We start from the raw sequence: 26005 nt of genomic DNA, 5'->3' as shown, positions 1-26005 counted from the left end.
TACTGCATCCTTCATTTTTTCACTAAAATTTAAAAAAAACATGTTTACCTTAAATTTACAGAGGTGGGGAGACGCAACTTGAACGGTAATTATTATATGTTGACTTACAGACTAATCGTAACTGCCCTAGATATGGAATGCTAATAAAACTAACACACGAAGAGGAATGTCGTACAGTTACTGATCAGTGTATAATTTATAGTGTGCCACTTGACACAGATGCTTTATGTAACATTAATCAGACTCACTTAAAGGTGCTTGTCATCACTTTGTTCCAACTCACACAGATTTTCATGAAAATTGCTCCCACTCCCATAGGTGCTTGTCGATTATATATAATTTAGTGCTGCTGCATTTCCTTGCATCCCTTGCCTCATATTGGACTTAATCAGAGCTTAAAGTAAAGTCTAATAAAAAAAAGGGATGAAAGGGTTTCAATACTAATAAGTATTTTTATCAGCTTCAGCTTATAAAGAGAGGAGGCAGCTTTGTTTACTTATAACAATACAATATTTATAGAGTGTCATTACGTTTTATATATATATATATATACTATATAAGCAGAAAAATTATCCTTATGGACGAAGACATATTATAAAAAGAAAAATTCTCAACAACAAGTCTTTAGTACTTTCATCTCTTCTAGGAGATTATATATATATATATATAGCTCACTCAAAGTGACTCAACCAATAACTAACTAATCATATATCAATAATTTTAAGTTAAAATGTCTTAAATACTTATTTTTTTCCTACTAAAATACAAGGATTCCCTATAATTATTTTAAAACTATGATTCCCTATTTCTTATTGTAAAATAAGGGTTCCCTATTACTTATCTTAATTTAGGGTTCTCTCTTACTTATTGTAAAATAAGGGTTCCCTGTTACTTATCTTAATTGAGGGTTCCCTCTTACTTATTGTAAAATAAGGGTTCCTCTTTTAATTATCTTAATTTAGGGTTCCCTCTTACTTATTGTAAAATAAGGGTTCCCTGTTACTTATCGTAAAATAATGATTAATGTTGTTTTTTTTTAAAAATAAGTATTCCTTATTACTTATTTTCAGATAAGGATTAAACTTATGGAAACAGTCCCTCTGTAGTCAATAACAGCTAGTTGTAAATATAATGTTACATGCTGCCTTATATATGGGTCCAAATTAAAAGTAGTCCTGATATTGTTATAGATCCTATATTTACAGAGCTTATATCTCCAGCAGTCCTAAACATTTAGGCCTATTATTTTCAGAGGTCCTGTCTTCTTGGTGTTTATTTATTGGTGTTCCAACTTTTGTTGTGGATCTGTTTTTCTAGATACCCTACAGGAAGTCATGGTGCCCAGTGTAGATCCACAATCTTCGTATATGACTGGTATTCGCCGTGGACTATACTTTAGGAAAGAATGTTTAATATAAGCAGACTAAGAACTTACTGTTGAAATGAAACAGTTGTATTTCTTGTGATACGGGATTTGTCGTCCGTATTTGATGTACTTAGTATTTATATGCTATTTTTTGTGTTTTTGTTGTAGGCAAAAGATGTAAGTACAGTGTGTGTTTTAGACTTGGTAGATTTTTGCCTTGAAATATCAGTGTGTGATTTAGCCTTGATAGATCTGTTTGGATATATATCTACAAATGTGAAGCACATTTCTCAATGTGTACGTACAGCGACTGTGTTTTCGTAGGTTGAATGCGTATTATTTGATTAACATTCTTTATTCAAAACAAAAATGCCTGACTAAATAGTCAGTAACGTTTGTTCGTTTAAGCACATCGGTTTTATTTCTTAGAGTAGATTACATTTAGCATAGAACTCTTCATGTTAGAAATTCACGTTGCTGAATCATTAGGGGATGTACATTCCTACATAAGAAATCAATCTCTTCACGTTAGAAATTAACGTTGCTGAATCATTAGGGGATGTACATTCCTACATAAGAAATTAATCTCTTCTTGTTAGAAATTAACGTTGCTGTATCATTAGATGTACATTCCTACATAAGAAATCAATCTCTTCTTGTTAGAAATTAACGTTGCTGAATCATTAGGAGATGTACATTACTACATAAGAAATTAATCTCTTCTCATTAGAAATTCACGTTAATCATTAGATGATGTACATTCCTACATAAGAAATTAATCTCTTCTTGTTAGAAATTAACGTTGCTGAATCATTAGGGGATGTACATTCCTACATAAGAAATTAATCTCTTCTCATTAGAAATGCACGTTAATCATTAGATGATGTAAATTGCTACATAAGAAATTAATCTGAGAATGTTCGTTTACCTCACCTGTGGCGTACATACCTGTGACGCTCCTGTTTACAGATTACTTTGTCCCTATCAAAGGTAACGTGGTGACATGCCTGTATTTGACATTGTTAGATGGTAATGGGGTAGGCTGTGTTTTATGGGTAGACCTTTAACATTGTGCTGAGTGGGGAGACGGAATTAAATCTAATAAAAATTGCATCTAGCTATACACAACATTCTTAGAGTTTATTTTAACCCGAACCCATTCTCGCCCAGAACTCTACTTGTCTTGAGGCCATGTTTTCTATATTAAATTCTATGAGTGATTAATTCAGCAAAGAACAGAGATGTATTCAGAGAGGCCACTGGCCTTTTCAGAAGTGGAGTCATAAGTCTAGTAATAAATTTGGTTGCTTAAACACAAAGGTTTTATGAGACAAAATTGTAAAAATAAAACATGTCCAACCTTTGTTTTTGATTAAGACGGTTATGCTCCATGTCTGCCTCTAAATACTGTTGGCACTTCAAAGACTTATTTTTTCAGTCCCATATTCAAATTGTCTTCTTTCCCAAATAAGATTAAATTAAATAATCGATAAAATTGTTTTGGAATCCCCTCAATATAACTGCTTAATTAGTCTATAATCAGGGGGTAAAGGGGGCGTTATATATATAGTCTTCATTTAAAGAAATCGAAAATTTACGAATTAAGCAGTTGAAAAAAATCCTATCTTACGCAAACTTGATAGAAATTGTCCAAGAAATCCTTTCCAGTAACTGTCAGAGAATTACATTGGGCTGAATTCCTTAACAAGAATTGTAACAGGCTTTACCTATCTCATTCAGGTACTAAAGCATTTTAAAATTGGGTAAAAGGGTATAGTCATAGGTACCATATGTTTTTATATTCTTAAAAGCTGGGAGCTGACTGTGTCCATAAAATTAATGTTAAATGTTTTCTTTGATTTTTTCTCACAAATTTCACCTTTTGTAGTAGATTTTTCAAACTTTCTTCAATCCTAATGGTCTGAAAATGCCTTAAATATGACTGAATTTGAAATTGAATTTACCACTGGTAAAATTTTCATGTTTCATGTTAATTTTTTTTATGGAAAATGTCCAGATTAACAACTTTTAAAACCACCAAATTACTATTCCCATATTGCTGTTACAAACTTAAAATACAGTTGCTTGATATTTAGAGGAAGAAAAAACATAACTGCTTTTCCATTTCAATACATTTTCATGAAAATAATTCTTGTAGCTCCGCCTTAGTGTGTGTTCACATCGGCCCTATTTGGATAGCCAGAAAGACTGCTGATTTGAAGGTGTCCATTTGTTTAATCCCTTGTCATAAAGATTTACAAAACTGAAAAGGAAAACACTTCCAGCTACTAAAACCACATTGTTCCCTCTTGGCTTCATGCTTCTGTGTTAGTTACGATCTGAAGTAATGACTTCTCCCTTGGTTACCCGAGTGTAAATGACTTCTCCCTTGTATGGTGGGATTTTATGTGTGATACCTAGGAGCCATCTCACAGGAGGTGTAGCACGCTGGCCCGGGGACGTAGTGAGTTCTACAAACCTGTCCGGTCTCGTTTTTCTACGTTATTGTTTCACCATTGCAGTTTATCTTGTAATTTCATGGAAACATTTTTTAATATGATGTACACATCGTTTAGGTCAACTATATTTTGTGCATTTCTTTGAGTGAGATTTTTGCACAATTTTCTTTATTCTGTATGTGGTGGTTAAAAGGAAGTGATCCCGGACACGCAATTATTAATTTAAGAGTCCAGCTACTTCAAACCTGTGTTAAAAAAACCAAGAACATTTGATGGAAATTTTCAAAATTTCAGGTTATAAAATTTTGTGAACTAAGACCTACAATAGAGAGTGTGACTGAAAGCTGAAAAGACATATTGTTCGAAAAAAAAATTGGGAACTTTTTTTATTTTGATGCTTTATTTGGACAATACTAGTTTACAAGATTTCCGGAATTAGAAGGTTTTTAGGATATAGAAGTGCTTTTTACTACTTTTTATCAATATCGAACAATTGAGGAAAAATCATGTTTGCTACCATGGCGACACATCCTAAAGTTGACTGGGATGATCGATACAGGAGTTATTACAAACGTCACCCCTCGGCACGGGTCAGTGTCATAGAACAGGAAAAAAGTAGGTGTGGAACATGGCGGGATACTAACAAGGAAACGATAGACATCGGTCCCGACCCTCCTTTGTTGTATAAAAAGTACATTTGGGGCAGGAAAAGTAAGTGTTGTTTACAGAAAAGAAATGTAGAGAATGTAGAGATGTTGTGTTACCTAGAGCTATAATCTCTTTATTAACTGTGTAAAATTTCATTAAATTCTCAATCTACTTCCCAGGAGCTCTGAAACTTAACAACAGTGACGTGTGCAAAAAATGATGATGTCACATTTAAATATTATAAAATGTAAAAAAAAAATATAATAAAACTTATTTCTCGTTTCAATTCAATGATTTGTTCAGTATAAAACATTTAACAGGGAAGTATTAACAGAACAAATTTCAGATCGAGTTTTAAGCCTATAATAAAAATTATATGTGGTACATGGTTCTGTATCATAGCTAGGAGTGGAAATATACTTGCACCTGAATATTACATAGGAGGGTATAGATAATTTAACTCATTGGAGAATAGTTTGGGGGAAGAGGTTGGGGGTTGGTTTGTTAAATATTGATAATTCACTCCTTATAAGGATAGATTGATTGGGGGGTGGGAAAGTAAATATAGATAATTCACCTCAGACAAGGACAGTAGAGGGGTGGGGGGGGGGGGGGGGNATTGAACCGGGAAAGGGTAATTTTTTTTTTAGTAAATTCACCACATATAAGGATATATCAGGGTAAGGGTGAATCAAATGGTTACATGTATTTACCTAGGTTTTTTTCTTTTTAGGGAAGGGTAAAAAAATAAAAATGATTCACCTCATGTAAGGATAGATTGGGGGTGGGGAGATAATATAGGTACTTCACCCCATAGAAGGTTAGCTTTGGAGGGGGGGGGGGGGTGTTAAATAAAGATAGTTCACCTCGTATTAGGAAAGATTGGAGGGGGAGGAGGGAGAAATTCACCTCATTTGAAGAGTGATATGATGGGTGTAAACATTAAACTGATGGCGGTCAGTTTTAGTGAATTCAAGTCTTATTTCAACAAAATTCAGTTTTTACTTCATGTTAGTGTATATCCCTGTAATTTTGACATGAAAAGATTTTGTATTTGTTTTTAAATTCAACTTTTAGAACCCTCACTTTACCTGAAGCTAACCAGGTTTGGAATTAAAGGGGAATAACTCTTAATGAATTTTGGCTACCGTGTTGACATATAGCATGTTGTACCATGTGATTAGCTGATACAATGAAAAGTGAAGCTGCCATTACTGTACTTATTGCTAATTATCTCTCGCTATACCAAATAAATCTTCCCACGTTCACATTTTAACTCATTCACCCCTGAAATTTAATAATGAACTATTCCAACCTTTGAATTGGAACAGTTTAAATGTGTCTTTAGGGGTGAATGAGTTAAGCTGCCAATTCTAGCCCACTCCTTTTCGTGGATGACATTAACTGGCCATCTAGCTCCGATACATATACAAGTATGGGTTGGGGATCGATAACATATCACCTACATCAAATCTTTTCTTTCTTCAGCCCTCCACATATCATTATACCCCTAATAACTAACATAGCTGGGAGTTTTGGTGTGGCAGGATTTTGTTAGCTCACCTGACACAAAGTGCAGAGGAACTTCGGCTAAAGTGTAGCACCTTTCCTCCATATCAATCAACTTCTTCTTGAATAACCAAGATGCCTATCAGGACATAATGCTATGACTGTAACTTGCTGGGGTGAACGATCTAGATCCACTTTCAAAGTCACATTTACTTGGTGTAAATTGATGTATATTTAAGATTTAAACAACTTCCTCTGAATAACCAAGCAGTCTCGGGTCATGAAATTTCGCATGTAGCTTGCTGAGGAAAAGGGCTCTCGATCTAAAACTTTATTTTATACCACTTTTTCTGAATAACCAAGAGGATTATGGTAATGATAATTGGCCTGTAGCGTGCTGGTGTGAAAAGCCATATCAAGTGATATGAATCAAATTTGAAGGTTGCTTGAGCAAGATAAGTTTAAATCTTGTTATTTCATTTTTGTAAATAAAATTGACCTTAAATCGCTTTGAAGGTCAGTAATGTAAGATCTATTTGCCATCATCATTGTTTTACAGATACAGGCCCATTGAGCCTCTTGTTACATCATTTCAGTTGCTATAAATCTTGATAATCTTTTCAATGAATTATATGTTATGAATTATAAGACCTGCTTAAGATCAGGTTAATGAAGAAACAACATCATATACTGGAAGAAACACTTGATTGTCAGAGGTTATAGAAACAGAAATTACTCTGATGTTAAAAAGTAATTTATCCTGGGTAACAGAAGTCAGTTTGTGTTACCCGAGGTGACATCCTGTAGTGTTACCCTGCCGGGGTGGCCCGGGACATATATGTCTAGTGTTCTGTTTGTGTTACCTGAGGTGACAGCCTGTAGTGTTACCCTGCCGGGGTGGCCCGGGACATATATGTCTAAATTGTTCTGTTTGTTATATACAATGTTTATATAATAATAAACGGTAAAGATTAAAGACAAAATCACGATAAGGAATTGTCCAATTCTGTTACACAGGTACTTAACGGTGATCTGTTGTCGATTCTTTCAACAGCCATTTTAACTGATCGGTTTGTGTTGTGGTTTGATAAAAGTGTTATCAGATAAGGTTAGGACTACAGACTTCATTATGGTGGGGTCCGACCATTCAGTAGCACACTAATGGAAGGACTTACACAGCCAACATTTGGTATGGTTGGTCGGGGTGATATTGTCGGAGGGAGGGAAGCGATGACAACTTCATATAATACGAGTCCATCTTACTTCTCAATCTTTCTATGAGAATGAGTTTGTTTAGATATTTGCCCACATGCCTTTGTTTACAATTCCCCCTCGTATGGCCCCCGGGTATGTATGTGTAAATGTGATTGTCTGGGCATTGAAACTCTATCTGGAAGCATTGTAGTCCATCAGTTGGTATCTGTAAGACTTGGCAGTGGCTTAAGGAGGTTTAATGCGTGTCTGGTAACATCTCACCTGCTTTACAATTCTATTGATTTACATAGAACGAGCACTGTCCAATATTACAGGTTGGATCTGTCAACAGCGGGGCGACAGTTCCTTAATGAATTCGTACAACATGTGGCCCACTGATGGGGCATTCTGGCCATTATTTATCGTTGTTTGTGGATATTTTGGAGTGGTAGACCATTAACGACATTCCCCATTCGATTTGGACATTTGGTGACATTGAATTTCGATGAATTTGGATCATATTGAGGATATTTTGGTCCAATAGTGTCCTACTTGAGATCGAGATGTCCGAGAGGTGTTAAAATTAGCAGTAAATAACATGTGCAGTTTAAGTCTGTTGTTAATTTTCAATGCGAAACCAGATGTTGTTCCCGCAGTCAGTAGAAATGTGCCATGACATATTGGACATTGTTTGGACAGTCAAAGACATTCAATTATGACAACAAATGGTCTATAAGCAGTCAGTAAGGTTTTAGCTGCATGGACACTGGGTATTTTATGAAAAGTACACGAGCATGGTTTTAGCGCGAGACTTGATTTTTTGTGAAAAGTGAGCAGGGTTTTAGCGTGACATCAGATGTTTTATGAAAAGTGAGCAGGGATTAAGCGTGACATCAGATGTTTTATGAAAAGTGAGCAGGGTTTTAGCGTGACACCAGATGTTCTGTGAAAAGTCTGTATGGATTTAGCTTGACACCAGATGTTCTGTGTAGAGTCTGTAGGGATTTTAGCATGACATCAAATGTTTTATAAAAAGTGAACAGGGTTTTTAGCGTGACTCCAGATGATCTATGTAGAGTCAGTAGGGATTTAGCGTGACACAAATCTGTGAAGAGTGTGTGGGTTCTAGTGGGACATCATATGTTCTGTAAAGAGTTGATAGGATTTGAACCTGACTCGGGATGTTCTGTGGTACGTCAGTCAATGTGGCGCATCATCACGTTGAGGATTTAATGTGCCAACACACTCCACCATACTGAGGCATGCTGATGAGTGGGAGAATGGCAGCACGGGTGCTCTACATGCACAGGGATCAGCAGAAAAGTAATACAATATGATCATTTAATCGTGTTTATAATGAGGACGGTTGGTTGCGATTCCTTGTATAAGGACTCATATTTACGTAATGCCATGTTTAAAATTCAAATATACATGTTTTGAAGAAAAAAGTTGTGGAACTATTTGATTGGAAAATTTGATAAATTTTGTTTACATTTGAAGACAAATTTGTATCTTCACTGAAATTAATGCTATACACTTCCTGCCCGAAGGAAACGTGACTGATTAATAGGAATTTAATATTCATGTTTCTGTCATACTAAGGCAATGACACTTGTTTTTATAGTGAAGGTGAAACGAAATTTAACAATTGGAAAAAGAGAATTACCAATTCATATATGTGTTGAAGAAATTGATTGCTGAGAGAAATATGATAGCGTGGGGAAAGTATAGGCGATTTTGGCTTTATGTCCTGTTATTCAGCCAATCGATGGGCTGTTTCATGACTGACCTATAAATCATAATTGTTCCTGTCATACAAGTCACTTGTGGTGTTCATTTTGTAATGATTGGGGGCCGTCTTAGACCATCTATACACGTTCAGTCTTTTCCTCTTGTATTTTTTTTATGTCAGTAAGTTATTATAACAAAGTACGGCACTCAATCAAGATTTGACATGACAAACTGAAGTGACCATTATGCTGAAGTGACCCTTTTATTGAAATGACACACTGAAGTGACCTTTACACTGATGTGACCTCTACACTGATGTGACCTCTATACTGAAGTGACCTCTACACTGTAGTGACCTCTACACTGAAGTGACCCCTACATTGAAGTGACCCCTACACTGAAGTGACCCCTTACCCTATATTGACCCCTTACCCTATATTGACCTCTTACCCTATATTGACCCTTTTTAACCCTGATATACACATGTACACTACTTGGATATGATCTGGCCTTCCATGACTAAATCAAACATGACTTGTCCGTTACATGGTTTACTCCTTGATCTTATGACTGTTACAGCTTAACTCATTTAAACAGGTACATCCAGATTTAAATTTAAATTTAACAAGGTACATAATAGGTTAGCATTTCTGATCAGCTCCATAGAATACCTTGTGGCCTGGATTTATAAAACATGAGAAAGATTTATTACATATGAGCCAAGAATTATGTAAGTGACGCACCAGGTATTTTTAACTCGTTTAATGACATAAACTAAATTTGGGCAAAGACATACCTGGATAAATTCATTCTGAGAAGACTTGACGAGCCCGGGTTCTCGTGTGGGTATGCAATCAGTCTGATAGGTTGTGTTGAAACGATAATTAACAGGTCGTAAACAGGTAGTAGGGTAACAGGTATTTTCAGCACAGGTAAACACGTTTGTTTGTGATAGTATGAAGTTGGTTTATCAATCTTTGTCTTGGTTAGTTCTTTTGTCCCCAACAAAAGCCTGGATTGTTAAAAGTTGAAAGCCAAGACTGAATACTATTGTAGTCTGGTTAGTGCTAAATGCAACAAAATTGAACTTTAAACCTCAAAATATTTCGTAAAAACGGAAGTTTATCGCGTTTTATTGCAATTTTAAATCACCCTGATCTTGAAAACAAAAAGATCGTAATTGCTCCTGATGTTGAGAACAAGGACTTGCTCGACTGGTCCTAACCAGTCACTTTTGTGACTGAGACACGTTAAGCTAACAATACTGGAAGGAAGTTTTGATTGATGGCAGTCGTGGCTATAAGCTCTCTATTCAAGGCCTGGTAATAGTTGCTTGTCAGCCCATACATATATATAGTTCTAATGATTTCAGTGCAGCAATATTTCTACTGAAATATAGATAGACGTCACTGAGCTATGGTTGAAAGGTGGCACCCTCTGTTAGACCAACTGTAATAATAATATTGTTGGATAAGATCACTATCAACCGTGGTGTACTGTTCTGATCAGCTTAGCACTACGCCGCCGTCGTAACAGTCTCACCTAATGTTTGTCTCGCAAAACACTGTTTACACAAGAAATGTCACTTAGAGTTTGTCAAGAGAGTTCAAAAGAGGAAGGAAACATTTACCTGAAAACAAATTGGCAGTTTGAAGTAACAATTAAGCTGTACTTTCGAGTTAGAAGGTTTTAGCTGGAAGCTTGTTGAACTTAAAAAACATAGCACTATATAGTTATTGACAAGAACTACACCAAATATAACGGTGTCGGGGTGTTTGGGATAGGCGGTGCGCACACAATCTATTGAAACCATTGTAGGGACGTTGTCCGGGATCTGTTCAGGGCTTAGGAACATGTTTACACCCAGTGGATAGAACTAGCTCATATATGGAACTCCCGTGGTCAGTCACCACGACAAAAAATCCAACACTAGTGGGGAAGATTTTAAACTTTTAAATTGGTTTTCTGTACTGTGTTTATTTCACACCTGGAGGATTATGTGGGAGCCCTTTCCTGTGGATTTGTCTCTGTTTGACTCTGGGATATTAAATATACAATAGGGAGATCCTGTGATCGGCCAGACATTGAGTTGATGATGGAGTTCGGTTCCTGACGGAGAATTACTACACTGGTGATAATTGAATGGTTACACAGGAGATATCCGTTGTTTACTTGTTTAGTGCCGTTATGGATAACACACGTAACAGAAGTGAACGTGTAATATTTACGAAATTATCTTTCTACACCAAAGTGTTGATTCAATGACAGCGTAGAAACCAAGATGGTGGATGTGTCTGGTTTACCCTTACTGGGTCTCAGAGTGAAACTCCGAGGTAACTTCTATCAAAACCGATTGTTTCTGCGAGGTAACTTATATAAAAACTGATTTTTTGTAAGACTTATCCTTCTAACTGGGTCACAGGGTAAAACTCTGAGGTAACTTCTATAAAAGCTGTATATTTGTAAGATTTACCCTTCTTAATTACTGGGTCACATGGTAAAACTCCGAGGTAACTTCTATGAAAAACGTTTATTTGTAAGATTTACCGTTCTTACTGGGTCACAGGGTAAAACTCTGAGGTAACTTCTATAAAAGCTGTATATTTGTAAGATTTACGCTTCTTAATTACTGGGTCACATGGTAAAACTCCGCGGTAACTTCTATGAAAAACGTTTATTTGTAAGATTTACCGTTCTTACTGGGTCACAGGGTAAAACTCTGAGGTAACTTCTATAAAAACTGTTTATTTGTAAGATTTACCCTTCTTACTGGGTCACAGGGTAAAACGCTGAGGAAACTTCTATAAAAACTTATTATTTGTAAGATTTACCCTTCTTAATTACTGGGTCACAGGGTAAAACTCTGAGGAAACTTCTATAAAAGCTTATTATTTGTAAGATTTACCCTTCTTACTGGGTCACAGGGTAAAACTCTGATGTAACTTCTATAAAAACTTATTATTTGTAAGATTTACCCTTCTTACTGGGTCACAGGGTAAAACTCTGAGGAAACTTCTATAAAAACTTATTATTTGTAAGATTTACCCTTCTTACTGGGTCACAGGGTAAAACTCTGAGGAAACTTCTATAAAAACTTATTATTTGTAAGATTTACCCTTCTTACTGGGTCACAGGGTAAAACTCTGAGGAAACTTCTATAAAAACTTATTATTTGTAAGATTTACCCTTCTTACTGGGTCACAGGGTAAAACTCTGAGGAAACTTCTATAAAAACTTATTATTTGTAAGATTTACCCTTCTTACTGGGTCACAGGGTAAAACGCTGAGGAAACTTCTATAAAAACTTATTATTTGTAAGATTTACCCTTCTTAATTACTGGGTCACAGGGTAAAACTCTGAGGAAACTTCTATAAAAACTGTTTATTTGTAAGACTTAACCTTAAAACATTGTTTGATGTGTTTCATGTAACTCAGAAGTAAATTATATAGAAATTATGTATTTTGAAGATTAATCTTTGATAGGTTTCATATAACTCAGAGATAAATTATATAGAAATTATGTATTTCTCCGCGACTTAATCTTCAATGGATTTCTTGGTGAAACTCAGAGTTAACTTGATCAGATACATTGTGTATTTTTGATGTGTTTCATGGCAAAAGTCAGTGTCAGTTTATAGAAATTTATAGAAATGATGGATTTCTGACCTTTGCCCTCAATTAGTTTCCTGGGGAATCTCTGAGGTATACAAAAGTGTATCTCTAATACTTCACCCTCAATGGGTTTCATTGTGAAATTCCAGAGTTGGTTTATATGCTGTACTCTGAGACTAACTTTTGATGGGTTAACATAATTCATTTTTCGCGAATAAGAGGTAACCTGTTACTTATTAAGATCTAGTCAGCAACCTGAACCTTTACAGAAATATTTGGAATTGTACTGAAACATGATAACAATGTGACGCTATTTAAGTTTGGTATGTACCTAATTACATGGTAAATGTTAAAGCTTGTCTGGGATGTAAACCTCAAACAAGCAGGTAGACACAAGCAATAGGTAATTACTTACACAATTACAGAGGAGGCAATCGCTAGGGAGGTTGTCAGAAGGGCAGTAATCACAAGGGAGGTTATCAGAAGGGCGGTTATCAGAAGAGAGGTAATCACAAGGGAGGTTATCACAAGGGAGGTTATAATTATAACACAAGAGACATATTCACAAGGGAGGTTATCAGAAGGAAGGTAATCACAAGGGAGGCTAGCATAAGGGCAGTAATCACATGGGAGTTATATCACAAGGGAGGTTATCAGAAGGTCAGTAATCACAAGGGAGGTTATCACAAGGGCACTAATCACAAGGGCGGTTATCAGAAGGGAAGTTATCACAAGGGAGGCTATCAGAAGGGCGGTAATCACAAGGGAGGCTTTCAGAAGGAAGGTAATCACAAGGGAGGTTAACAGAAGGGCGGTAATCACAAGGGAGGTTATCAGAAGGGCAGTAATCACCAGGGAGATTATATTGCATGGGACGTATTAAGGGGGAAGTTATCAGAAGGTCGGTAATCACAAGGGAAGTTATCACAAGGGCACTAATCACAAGAAAGGTTATCAGAAGGGAAGTTATCACAAGGGAGGCTATCAAAAGGGCGGTAATCACAAGGGAGGCTATCAGAAGGGCGGTAATCACAAGGGAGGCTATCAGAAGGGCGGTAATCACAAGGGAGGTTATCAGAAGGCAAATAATCACAAGGGAGGTTATTAGAAGGGAAGTAATCACACAAGGGAGGTTATAAGAAGTGTGGTAATCACAAGGGAGGTTATCAGAATGGCTGTAATCACAAGAGAGGTTATCAGAAGGGAAGTTATTACAAGGGAGGCTATCACAACCGAAGTAATAACAATTCCACCTAATTGATTGGATACAGGGCTCTTGCTGCTACATTAGTGTGTACTTATCTATATATATGTATCTATTCTGTGTTGGTTGATATTTGTTGAATTACTGTATCAAAACACTGATTTGCTGTGAAAGGCTTATTGTATTGTACAATTATAGTTTTGTGACTGAACATAGAAACAGCCATAGTTATGAGTTATCAACAGCCATGACTGAGCAATGAACAGCCAAGTTAAGTGGCTGAGTTATCAACAGCCATGGCTGAGCAATGAACAGCCAAGTTAAGTGACTGAGTTATCAACAGCCATGGTTGAGCAATGAACAGCCAAGTTAAGTGGCTGAGTTATCAACAGCCATGGCTGAGCAATGAACAGCCAAGTTTAGTGGATGACTGTTTGTTGGCTAAAATAGAAAAGAAATTACAACAGTGCTAACATTTTTCCTTTTCGCTGGCAATATTTGATAGGAGTTTGCCTCTTGTTGAATGAAAAATCTCCATGATAGTATTTCAAGTATTTCTTTGTTATGTATTGAACATATTTTCAGAATTCCAGATACATACCTACTGACATAGAGAAAATGTTCTGACAAATGTCTGGTTTATGATCATGAGGCCAGCTTCAGACTTTGTGGAGCTCTTAAAAATTCCACCCAAATTTCTTATAGGCAGTCTTAATTAATAGCAATTTCTGGGTATTGCTGATTTGAAAACCATCCCCCCCCCCCCCCCCCCCCCCCCACTATAAAATGTCCATCACCTATGTTCAGTTTTACCAGACTGACAGTATCAGCAGCAATATGAATTGTTCTTACTAAACCTTCTTTCTTTTTAATGTTTGATACCGGTGGAGGGTTCTAACCTTTTAAACTAGGTGTTTTATACAAGACTTCTATCTGGTTTTATACATTTTCAATGTTATATTATTTTCCGTTTGTTAACAGTTTTTATGGCAGAAAAAAACCTTTATATGGAGTTTTAAGTTTTAAGATTTTTCTGTGCTGTAATGACATTCTTAATATTTAAGTCTACAAAGAAATATAAAACTATGTAATAAGTATTAAATACAAAAACTTTTTTTTCCATAATTAACTGTCATTTGTTCTCTCTGCAGCGCGGCCACATAACCATGACATTGAAGGCGATGGTGCCATGTATGGACATGGATCGTATCGCGGGGGAAGATCGTATGGGGCATTTCAGCCCGGGCCCTATCTCCAAAAAAGTACAGGGCATCGTCGCTACCCAGGGGCATTTGGTACGGCCAACAAAGGTTCCTACCTTCAGAATGCTGATTCTGGACAGGTAAAGCCCAAAGTAATCACAATTGTACGAAATGGTGCCCGACCCAGAAACAATATTAAGATTCTGCTTAATCGACGGAGTGTACAGTCATTCGAACAACTCATGTTGGATGTTTCTGAAGCTTTCGGTCCTAAATACAGGAATAACAAAATGGAAAAACTGTACACGATTCGGGGCAGGGAGGTTCAAGGAATTTCAGACTTTTTCCGTGATGAAAATGTGTTTGTGGCAGTGGGTATCGAAAAACTATCAGGGGGAGATCTCATTGACATTATAGAGGAGATCGATTTTCCGGATGCACACACAGCTAGAATGATTATCAAAGATTTGGAAAAACAAAAACGGAAATGGCTGGCGGAGAACGATAAGCGGGACAGTGGGTTCGGTGAAGGAAGCGACGGAAGTAATCGTGACCTAGAAGGCAATGATTACATCATCTACAAAGGTCGTCCGGTCGAGAAGGGACGTCGCAGACATGATTATCCTAAAAACGATGCGTTAGCTAACCGACTGGAAAAGGACAAAGACAAGGCAGCGCATGAGGAACGCGATCGTGCTAAACGACGACAACAACACAGAATGGAGGCTGAACGACGAACAATGGACGATGAAAGACGAAAGAGGGGACTGGTTCCCAAAGGGACAGATGAACAGGTCAAACGCTCAAAGGAGCAGAGAGATCGTGACAAAGACGACCTAAGAAGGAAAAAGGAAGAAGAAAGACAGAAGAGACTAGAGGAAGAAGAAAGAGAAAGACAGAAACACGAACAGGACAGAGATAGGGCATTAGAAGCGGCCAGAGAGAGAAGAGCAGCCGCAGAAAAGGCTGAAAAGGAGAAGGCTGAAAAGGAAAGAGCGGAACGAGAAAAGGCTGACAAGGAGAAAGAGAAAAATAGAGAAAAAGATGGAAAAAGTGAAAAAGATGACAAAGAAGGAGGTGATAAAGAAGTGCAGAGAAAGAAAAAGTCAAAATCTAAGATTGTACGCAAAACTAAGTACGAGCGTCAAGTTAGTGGGGATAGTCACATACTGAGTAAATACGATCTCGGCAAAACTCTCGGTGACGGCAACTTCGCCATTGTGAAGCAAGCAACACTTAAAAACACTAAAAATGAGTTTGCTATGAAAATTATTGACAAAGCAAAGTTAAAGGGTAAGGAACATATGGTGGAAAATGAAATAGAAATCATGAAAGACTGTCAACACCCGAACATAGTCAAGCTTTACGAAGAATACGAAACCATCGACAAAATCTACCTCGTCATGGAGCTTGTTAAGGTACGTGATGTTATCTTATTAGGTTTAGGACAACTGAGGCAAATGCTTATGTGACTCTCTGCGATTTGATTTTTATCTGTCAGTGTCTATCGTTTATAAACTTTTTTTTACATTGTTCAGACTTCTGAAGAACCACAGAATGGGTTTCTTTCTTTCAGTCGCTTGGTAAGAATCGTCTTAATCAAAAAAGGATATCAAATTGTAGAATTTGGGTTCCTGTCCCTTTCACAGGGGTCAGCTAGGACAGGCTAGGGTGCCAAATGCAAAATTTACCAATATTTGAAAAATCTTCATCTCCATAATCAAATGAACTCAATCAAATACTCTTCATTTAATGAAAAGGTCCATAGGTGCTCCATCTTAATTGTAAATTTCATTACTCCTGAATTATCAAGTTTTCCTTGGAAAGGAGATAAATTCTACAATACAATGTGGTTATATTGGGAAATAATACTTTTGGGTATACTGTATATCGAGGTTCTTATATACCGCTTTATCACAACCTAGTTCGTAGGTTGTCTCAAAGCAGTCCACAAATTATTATCCGGGGTTATAGGGCCTTTGCAACCAGCCAATATCTTTCTTTCTGGGGAGCATACAGCCGGTTCTGTCATTTCGGTGCTCACAGCTAGCATTCAACAATTCTAGCACTGCCCAACCACATGCTCATTTACAGCTGAGTAGACTGGAACAAGCGGAGTAAAGTATCTTGCTCAAAGATACAACACAGTGCCGTGCCATGACTCGATCGAACCCGCAACCCTTCGGTCATGAGCCCGACGTCCTAGCTACCACTAGACTACCGCGCCTCCTTTAGGCCTTCTCCCATAAACTTGATTCTCACCCTGGGTAAATTTCACCCTTCACAGGAAAATGACTATGTATATCATGTTGTTTACTTATATCCACTGTAGTTATAAAAAAATATCCCTCAGTATACAGTATTTTGTCTATTTTGAGCTGGAAATAATTCAAACTCAGTGGGAATAATTATATACAGTGCTACAATTATCTGGCTCATTAGAATATATTTAACTTTTTCAGGCACTGTTGTGTAAGGATTAGGTCTTTCCACCAGGTGTGTTTTCAGATATTTAGGCTTGTTTAAGGTGATTAAGCAGTTTTGGATTTTCCTATTCCACATTCTTGGACCTGTTTTTTTTCTTTTTTCTTATTTCCAGAATGTAGTTTTGACTGACCCTTTAGCCACCATTCATGGTTGATATGATGTACATATCCTGTTGAGGAGTTAATTATTTGCCAAAAGTCTGACAAAAAAGGTTCAAATTTTTTTCAGAATTTATTATCCAAAATATGTCCCTAAATAAAAGATGTGTTTTGCCATCAATCTCCATCTCCAAATGTCAAAACAGCTACGGGTATTTAAAATCTCTAAATGAAGGCCAATATATCAAGGTAGGCTATATGCTGCAGAGGAATGTAGTGTTATGTTTTAGCTGGTATTGTTTGTTCACTTGATGGTAAAGTCGGCCACATGGTGTAGTTTTGTATTTTTCCACGTTTATTGTAAATGGCAGACTGTGTTGAACTGACATTTACGTCCATATCTTGAGAATGTAATGTGCGTTGTACTTTAAAAACGAAATGTAATATCCCTACTGGATCTGTATTGCATGTAATGAGTCAAGTGGTATATGGTGATAACCTATTGCCATCTTCACTCTCAAATATATACGAACAACAATGTCATATTTTTGACTTAATTTACATGACTCTAAAGCTATATATATCAGCCTTTTCAATTTCAAGAGTTTTCCCAATTTGTTGATCATGTTACATCATTGTTGGCTCAATGTGATGTCAGGCAATAGTGAAATGGGCTTAAAGATAGAAAATGTCTTGCAACCCTTTCTTGTCCTGGACAATTCTTTTATACACACAAAGAATGAGAGAATAACAGAATCTCTCACTCTTGTGTGAAGTAGAAAGAGAAATCTCGTCCCGAGGGTGAGATTTTTGAAGTTTATAGCGAGGCTCTGCTGAGTGCTAAACTTTAAAAATCCTATCCGGAGGGTTGAGATTTCTCTAGTTGCATTAAACACGAGTGATTGACTGTATTTCTCACACATTTTCCTACCGTACAAATCAGGGGTTGACACTAACACTAGTCCTGGACTAGTAGATTTCAGCAAGGACTTAAGTGAAGCACCGAACCTTACTGGTCCTTTTGACTTGTGAAAAATACGATTATAAAATAACAATATTTTTTTTTTTAACCCCCGCTTTCACCGAAACGGGGGATATTAATTTGGGTTTGTCCGTCTGTCTGTCTGTCAGTCTGTCACCCTTCGTTTCCTTGCAATAACTACAACACATGTCTGATTTTTTTCAAACTTGGTCACAGGGTTAAATGCCTTAAGGGCTCGGCCAAGTTCGATGACCACTTTCAGTGGACCCCATTCGATGGAGTTATGGCCCTTTGAATAAAGAAAAACGTCATTATCTGCCGCCTTTCGTTTCCATACAATAACTACAACAAATGTAAATCGATTTTCCTCAAACTTGGTCACAGGGTTAAATGCCTTAAGGGCTCGGCCAAGTTTGATGAACACTTTCAACCGACCCCATTTGACAGAGTTATGGCCCTTTGAATAATGAAAAACGTCAGTATCTGCCGCGCTTCGTTTCCATGCAACAACTACAACAAATGTTAACCGATTTTCTTCAAACTTGGTCACAGGGTTAAATGCCTTAAGGGCTCGGCCAAGTTTGATACCACTTTCAGCAGACCCCATTTGGCAGAGTTATGGCCCTTTGAATAACGAAAAACGTCATTATCTGCCAGTCGCTTCGTTTCCATACAATAACTACAACAAATGTTAACCGATTTTCTTCAAACTTGGTCACAGGGTTAAATGCCTTAAGGGCTCGGCCAAGTTTGATACCACTTTCAGCAGACCCCATTTGGCAGAGTTTTGGCCCCTTGAATAACGAAAAACGTCATCTGCTGCGTTTCGTTTCCGTGCAATAACTACAACAAATGTTAACTGATTTTCTTCAAACTTGGTCTTAAATGCCTTAAGGGCTCAACCAAGTTCGATGACCACTTTCAGCAGACGCCATTTGGCGGAGTTATATCCCCTTGAATAGCGAAAAACATCATTATCTGCCGTATTCTGTTTATTAACTCTGGCAAATATTATCCGATTGTCTTCAAACTTAGTAACAGGGTTCAACACATTAAGGGCTCAGCCAATTTAGACAACCACTTTTATTGGACTCCATTTGGTATAGTAATGGCCCCTTGATTAACGAATAAATGTCATTATCAGCAGTTTCCGCTTAATAACTCTAGTCAATAATATTAGCCAAATTCCTTCAAACTTGATAACAATGTTTTTGTTCCCCTGTCTCTCCACCCATCTCGGGCACTCTTTGGTTTTCGTGTGATAATTGCTGTAGATATTGTTCAGATGTTTCAACCACAATCTGTATGCACATCCGACTCATGCTAAGTTTGTCAACCGATGTGATTTGTGCATATTTATGTATAATCAATGAGGTATAGGGATATATTTTTTTTTCTCTTCAAGTATCAAGCTATACATTATGTCTCAACAGCACGATACTCGCATGTTTAAACCTAACCTCAATAATGTTAGCCTACAATATGTCCTGCAAGCGGGAGATAATTAAATTCCAAGAATTTGCTTGTTTAATTCAGAAAACAGCTTAAAATAAGATATAATGCATGATAATTGTCAAAATTTTCCTAAAACTTCACCATATTTTTATTGCAGTAGTTATTTTAAGTCCCCTACTGTTGATGTTTCGTGCTGTAGATCGCGATGTTTCCTAATATCAGGAAATCTTGGACTTGTTACTTTGACAAAGGACTAGTAAATAATCTATTCAACTAGTCCTGTGGACTAACAAGCAAGAATAGTTAGTGTCTAACCCTGCAAACATGTTGTAATGGTGTACTCAATGCACCCTGCCATCATCTAGAGCGGGTGAATTTCTTGTCAAAATCGAGAATGCACCTGTGAAGTGTCGCAGAATAGTTATTTCTCTTACCCTGGACAGGTGTATCCACACTTTTACCGGTGTAAGATTTCCTGTCTCACCCTAGGGTTGAGATGGGGGGGATTCCCCTATTCATAACAATGGTATGACGTCACTTCAACAATACAATGACGTCACGTCAACAATCCATCAACGTCACGTCAACCCTGAACTTAGCCTGTGAAGTTAACATCACATTTTGTATATGGTACACAATGGGTGAACAGGGTAAGAGAAAAAGAATCATTCAACCCCTTGTGGGTGAGATAGGGGAATCTAAACCCTCGTGGAAAGATTCTTAAGTTGCAAAACACTCGGCAAAGCCTCGTGTTTGGCAACTTAAGAATCTTCCCCCTCGGGTTGAGATTCCTCTATCTCACCCACAAGGGGGGTGAGAGATTCTATTACTCTCATCATACACCTGTCTCGAGGACGAAATGAGGTTTATGTCATGATTGCAGTGTTGACTTGTTGCTCTGTGTTCTAGGGAGGGGACTTATTTGATGCCATCACCCAGAGTGTGAAGTTTGGAGAAGTGGACTCGGCCCACATGGTCAAGGATCTATGTAACGCCCTGTTCTATCTCCACTCACGGTCAATAGTACATCGAGATCTGAAACCAGAAAACCTTTTGGTAAGTGTGTTCTGTATTGTCTTTGTCCTATAAACTATTGTCTTTGTCCTATAAACTATTGTCTTTGTCCTGTAAACTATTGTCTTTGTCCTATAAACTATTGTCTTTGTCCCATAAACTATTGTCTTTGTCTATTATTTATTTCAAACTATAAACTATTGTCTTTGTCTGTTATTTATTTCAAACTATAAACTATTGTCTTTGCCTGTTATTTATTTCAAACTATAAACAGAAATGTTTTAATCTCTAATGTATTCATGCCAAATATTTAACCAGAGATTGGTCCAGATCAGGTGATATTCAGTAATATATGGTAAGAATATGTAATTTTGTGCTGATCAGGTGCAAACAAATTTAACTCATTCACCCCTGAAGACACATTTGAACTCTTCCGATGCAAAGGTTGGAATAGTCCATTATGAAATTTCAGGGGTGAATGAGTTAAAACACACAAAAAAAATACAAAAGTTGTTTTCAGAAACAGGCTGTTTTGATTGAATGATGTAAACAAAAAATAAAAAGGAAAAATTAGTATACATTACAAATAACATGACACTTTCCTTAAAAATAGAGTAAAACACACACACACATGCCCCTGCCCAAAACATGGTTTATAGGTTTCTGACCAAAGTTTCATTATTTCTAACCCACAAATATTGACTCAAATGCAGGTATCAGACTTGCACACGCTGTGAATGATAAAACCACAAATATTTACCCCGGCTCAAGTGTAACAACATGGAGTGAATTTCAAGTTTTCTTTTATATATGTGTTATAGTGTGTACAATTTGACAAGTTTAAAATTTGTTAAATATTATCATAATCAAATTCCACAATGAATCTGATCGACACAGCATACCTACCTATTCTGTAATACCCTTGGTTTCCTTAGGTACATCGAAACAAAGACAGCACAATTACGTTGAAGCTGGCAGACTTTGGTTTGGCGATGGATGTGAAGGACCCTATATACACCGTGTGTGGTACTCCGACTTACGTAGCACCAGAAATACTTTCAGAAATAGGTAAAGTTCTGTTTTTGTTCTTAGTGTTGCACTTCATATATGCAGCACTGGAAATATACTCAAAAAATGTTAATTATTTATTCTATAGCAGTATACAGATTTGAGCATATAATAAGACTTCTATGACCTGCGATAAGTTTTTGTGCAGAAATATGAAACATTATAACACGGTGTAATTCAGAATTATCATTAATTTTATTCACATAGTTATCTCCCTTGTGTTATAAGTTTCCCTTTTTCTTATCTGTAATCAAAATAATTTCTAAGCATGAAATAATGTTGACATTGTGTAATTACTGTTGTTCAATTCTGTTGCTAGGTTACGGCCTGGAGGTTGACATGTGGGCCGTGGGCGTGATCTGTTACATCCTTTTATGTGGATTCCCTCCCTTTAGAAGTGCCGACAGAAACCAGACAGAGCTGTTTGAGTTCATCAAGGCGGGAGAATATGAATTCCTGAGTCCCTACTGGGACCAGATATCTAGAGGTAACACAGAATACTTCAACAGTGACTCCAGATAGAGGGGTTGTGGTCGGGAAATCATGTTTACTCTAGGTGAAGTACGTAGTGGGGAGGGGGCATTTTGGAAATGAGAGGTTGATATACATGTAGTTGTTTTACTATAGGAGGAGGTTATGTTGTCAAGGAGGAAGGGGGAGATAAATCTGATTCCAGAGATGGAGGGAATCATGGGGGCGTAGCTAGTTCGACTCCAGATGGACATACATTGCAGCAATCGGGATAAGGGAGGATACATGTACATAATTTCTAAACATTTTTTTGCCAATAAAACATTTGTTGTTAATATTTTCCAAAATATAGTTACTGTATTGTATGCTAGTTAGTGTACATCTTGATAATCTTTAAATCAAATGATCAAGCTCGTACACATTAAGAAAAGAAAAACTTCATTCAATATTTTATCTCAAACTCATTTCTAGATTTTAAGAACTGCGTATATGTTCCGACACCTAATGTTAAATTTGCATTACCTTTTAGGTGCTAAGGACCTGATAGAGCACCTGCTGATCGTAGAAAAGAAGAAACGTTTCACGGCCATCGACACCCTGTCACACCCCTGGATCATGTACAACGGAGACATGGGAAAAATAACCGACAACGCAGAGCTTGAAAAACTCAAGACGAAAACAAGAAACGAACTTGAGGCTCTGGCTAAGACAAGTTATGATTCCTATATGAAAGTCAAGGAGAGGCGGGGCTAACTGTTTCTTCACTGTTAAAAATAGGTCAAGACATTTTTGATATTTTGCCGAGTCGTCGACTTGAGATACAATGTTTTCTTTATGTACTGTTTTAGGGGTACAAGTCATTTACACTCATAGACAACTTTTTATATTTTTGCGATCATTTTATATGTGAATACCTTTCTGATCAGTCACCATTTTCCGTCCATGAACAACATTTTTGTTTGATCATTACATGAGAGTCGCTGATGATATTCTGTTATTTTAGTTGATAACAATGTAAACATGTGTTGTCAGTTACTGAACATTATTCTATGGAGAGACTTCATTGAGTCCTAACACTTTGTATTCCAGTAAATTAAACACATTCCCGCAGTAACTATAAACTAAACCAGTTATTAGATATCTTATAAGGTTACTTGTATCATTTCATGTATAAAAAGTCCAGTTTTGAAATTTACCGTGATTGTGGACATTTAAATCCGGAGATTGTTCCTTGTGAGTTATCTCCCCTTGATCGTGAGATATTGGTATTGGTCTCTGTTTTAGTCGGTCAATTACCTAGGAAATTAGAAATAAACATTATCATTCCAAAAATATATTCTTTAAAAAAAAATGTTAGGCTAGATTAAATGTAAATGTAGAATTTAACTTTAATCGAAGTTCATCAATTAAAATAATTTGTACTTTTTCATTCATATTACCAGTTCCATATTTTAAATTTTGTATTGGCAATTAAAACAAAATGATTCCTTAGTTGTATAAATAAGATCATATTTTACTTAGGTCCTCGTAAAAAATCGTTTAGTGTTTTAGTCTTCAACATAATAAGAATCTGCTAGATTTTTTTGTTCATATTTTATTGAATATTTACTTCAATAACGACAAACCCAATACCTTTGGTATTGAAAGCATGCAGTTTTTTTGGATAAGAGTTTCAGCACTTTTGCCGTGACTTAAATGCCAACTTTATGTACATGTTTAAATTTTGACCGTCTGTTGGTAAGTGTGAGGACACAGTGTCTCAGTAGGTGCTACTGATAGTGGTACTGATCAAAATCACATATTTGTAACCTAGGAGACAGAAACCAGGAACGATTGATATAACTATTCCCAATCTATGTCTCGTATAAACTCATTCACCCCTGAACACACATTTGAACTCTTCCAAATCAAAGGTTGGAATAGTTCATTATGAAGTTAGTTTAAGGGGCGAATGAGTTAATTCACATACTTGTTTGGAATACAAAGGGGGATAACTGTGAAAAGACAAAAGAGATATTGTATGATTTGAAACAATGAGGAAAGCTACATGTAAATAGTTCTACATATACAAACAGGTGGAAATCTGTGTTATACTGTGTGCAACCATATATATTGTATTCTTTTGTACTATATAAATATTTTTTTCTCACTTGTGCCAAAATATAAAAACAATAGTTGTATCGAAAAGTCAGAGTAACTTCTAGACCACTGGTCAAGAGACTTTTTAAGTGATGACCAGACAAGAAGAATTCACGGTCTGGTCACTGGATGTCATGGACAGCGAAAGGTCTGGTCTGATGCATTGATAACATCGGGTAGAATAAAATTTATTATTGTCCCTTCTACATACTACACAGAATTGTTTTAAAATAATTGAGCAATGAACTCATTCACCCCTGAAAACACATTTGAATTCTTCCATTTCAAAGGTTGGAATAGTTCATTATGAAATTTCAGGGGTGAATGAGTTAAGGCATGATAGAACACCAGAATTATTCTATCAGAATCAGCAATACACAGAATTCTTTTTGTTTTCATAAATAAGAAAATATTGAAGCACCTTTTATACGTTTTAGTAATATTTTACCAATTTAACATAAAAAAAGAATATATACCAGTTGTATGTTCCAATGAAAATCATTAAAGAGGATGATCTCACAAGAGATAAGAGGTTGTAAAATTTCTTACTCTAGAGGTGGTTGAATACTCAGGTGTCAGATTTGACAGGTTTCATTGTACATTGATAATAAATTCTGTTATTACAGTGTGGATCGGCTCCAATATAAATATGATGACTGTATTCAAGAGGCTAAAAATTCTCATCAGAAATGTTTCCTTATTGACCAGAAATTTGTGATATCTTTATGCCATTTAAGCTTTAATTCTGAGACCTTTTTAACAGGTTATCAAAGTATTACGATATTGCCTGTGATACTTCTTCCTGACATCATATCGCAGATTTAGCTGAACTGCAGACTTAATTCCGTCAATACAATTATGAGCTTTGTTGACTTAATTCTGTCCATACAATTATCATGATCTATGTTGACTTAGTTCCGTCCATACAATTATGATCTATGTTGACTTAATTCCGTCCATAGAATTATTAGTTATGTTGACTTAATTCTGTCCATAGAATTATGATCTATGTTGACTTAATTCTGTCCATACAATTATGATCTATGTTGACTTACTTCTGTCCATACAATTATGAGCTATGTTGACTTGATCTGTAGATATGCTAGTTTTAGTAACTAGAATTATAAACTACGTTTTCTTGTTTCCGTCCACATAATTTTTCATACATATAAATAATAATCTTGTTTACTTGTTTCAGTCCATTAATTTATGAACAACTTCTACTTGTTTCAGTCCATAGAATGATGAACTACGTTTATTTGTTTCAGTCCATAGAATGATCTACGTTTACTTGTTTCAATCCATAGAATGATGAACTATGTTTACAAGTTTCCGTCCATAGAATGATGAACTTCGTTTACTTAT

General features: G+C 36.4%; 1 protein-coding gene across 6 annotated transcripts in view; it reads left to right on the top strand.

The window, feature by feature from the left end:
• LOC110449649 (serine/threonine-protein kinase DCLK2-like) overlaps positions 1–25288 on the top strand; it is a 48808-nt gene extending 23520 nt beyond the window's left edge. The window contains exons 3-9 of one of the 6 annotated variants that reach the window (XM_021496640.1): positions 62–85; positions 1535–1543; positions 14876–16344; positions 20858–21004; positions 21898–22030; positions 22350–22517; positions 23031–25288. In XM_021496640.1, coding sequence (XP_021352315.1) covers positions 62–85; positions 1535–1543; positions 14876–16344; positions 20858–21004; positions 21898–22030; positions 22350–22517; positions 23031–23254 — 2174 coding nt within the window. In that variant the 3' untranslated portion in view covers positions 23255–25288. Of the gene's footprint in view, positions 1–61; positions 86–1534; positions 1544–7350; positions 8500–10662; positions 11274–14875; positions 16345–20857; positions 21005–21897; positions 22031–22349; positions 22518–23030 lie in introns of those variants that run through there. The other 5 variants (XM_021496641.1, XM_021496645.1, XM_021496644.1 and 2 more) reach the window with 5 other exon arrangements.
• Positions 25289–26005: the final 717 nt, after the last annotated feature.

Source organism: Mizuhopecten yessoensis, unplaced genomic scaffold (genome assembly GCF_002113885.1).
Source record: "Mizuhopecten yessoensis strain PY_sf001 unplaced genomic scaffold, ASM211388v2 scaffold4743, whole genome shotgun sequence".
Classification (NCBI taxonomy): domain Eukaryota; kingdom Metazoa; phylum Mollusca; class Bivalvia; order Pectinida; family Pectinidae; genus Mizuhopecten; species Mizuhopecten yessoensis.
The sequence above is the reverse complement of the archived record's forward strand: the minus strand, read 5'-3'. Positions and strand labels throughout refer to the sequence as shown.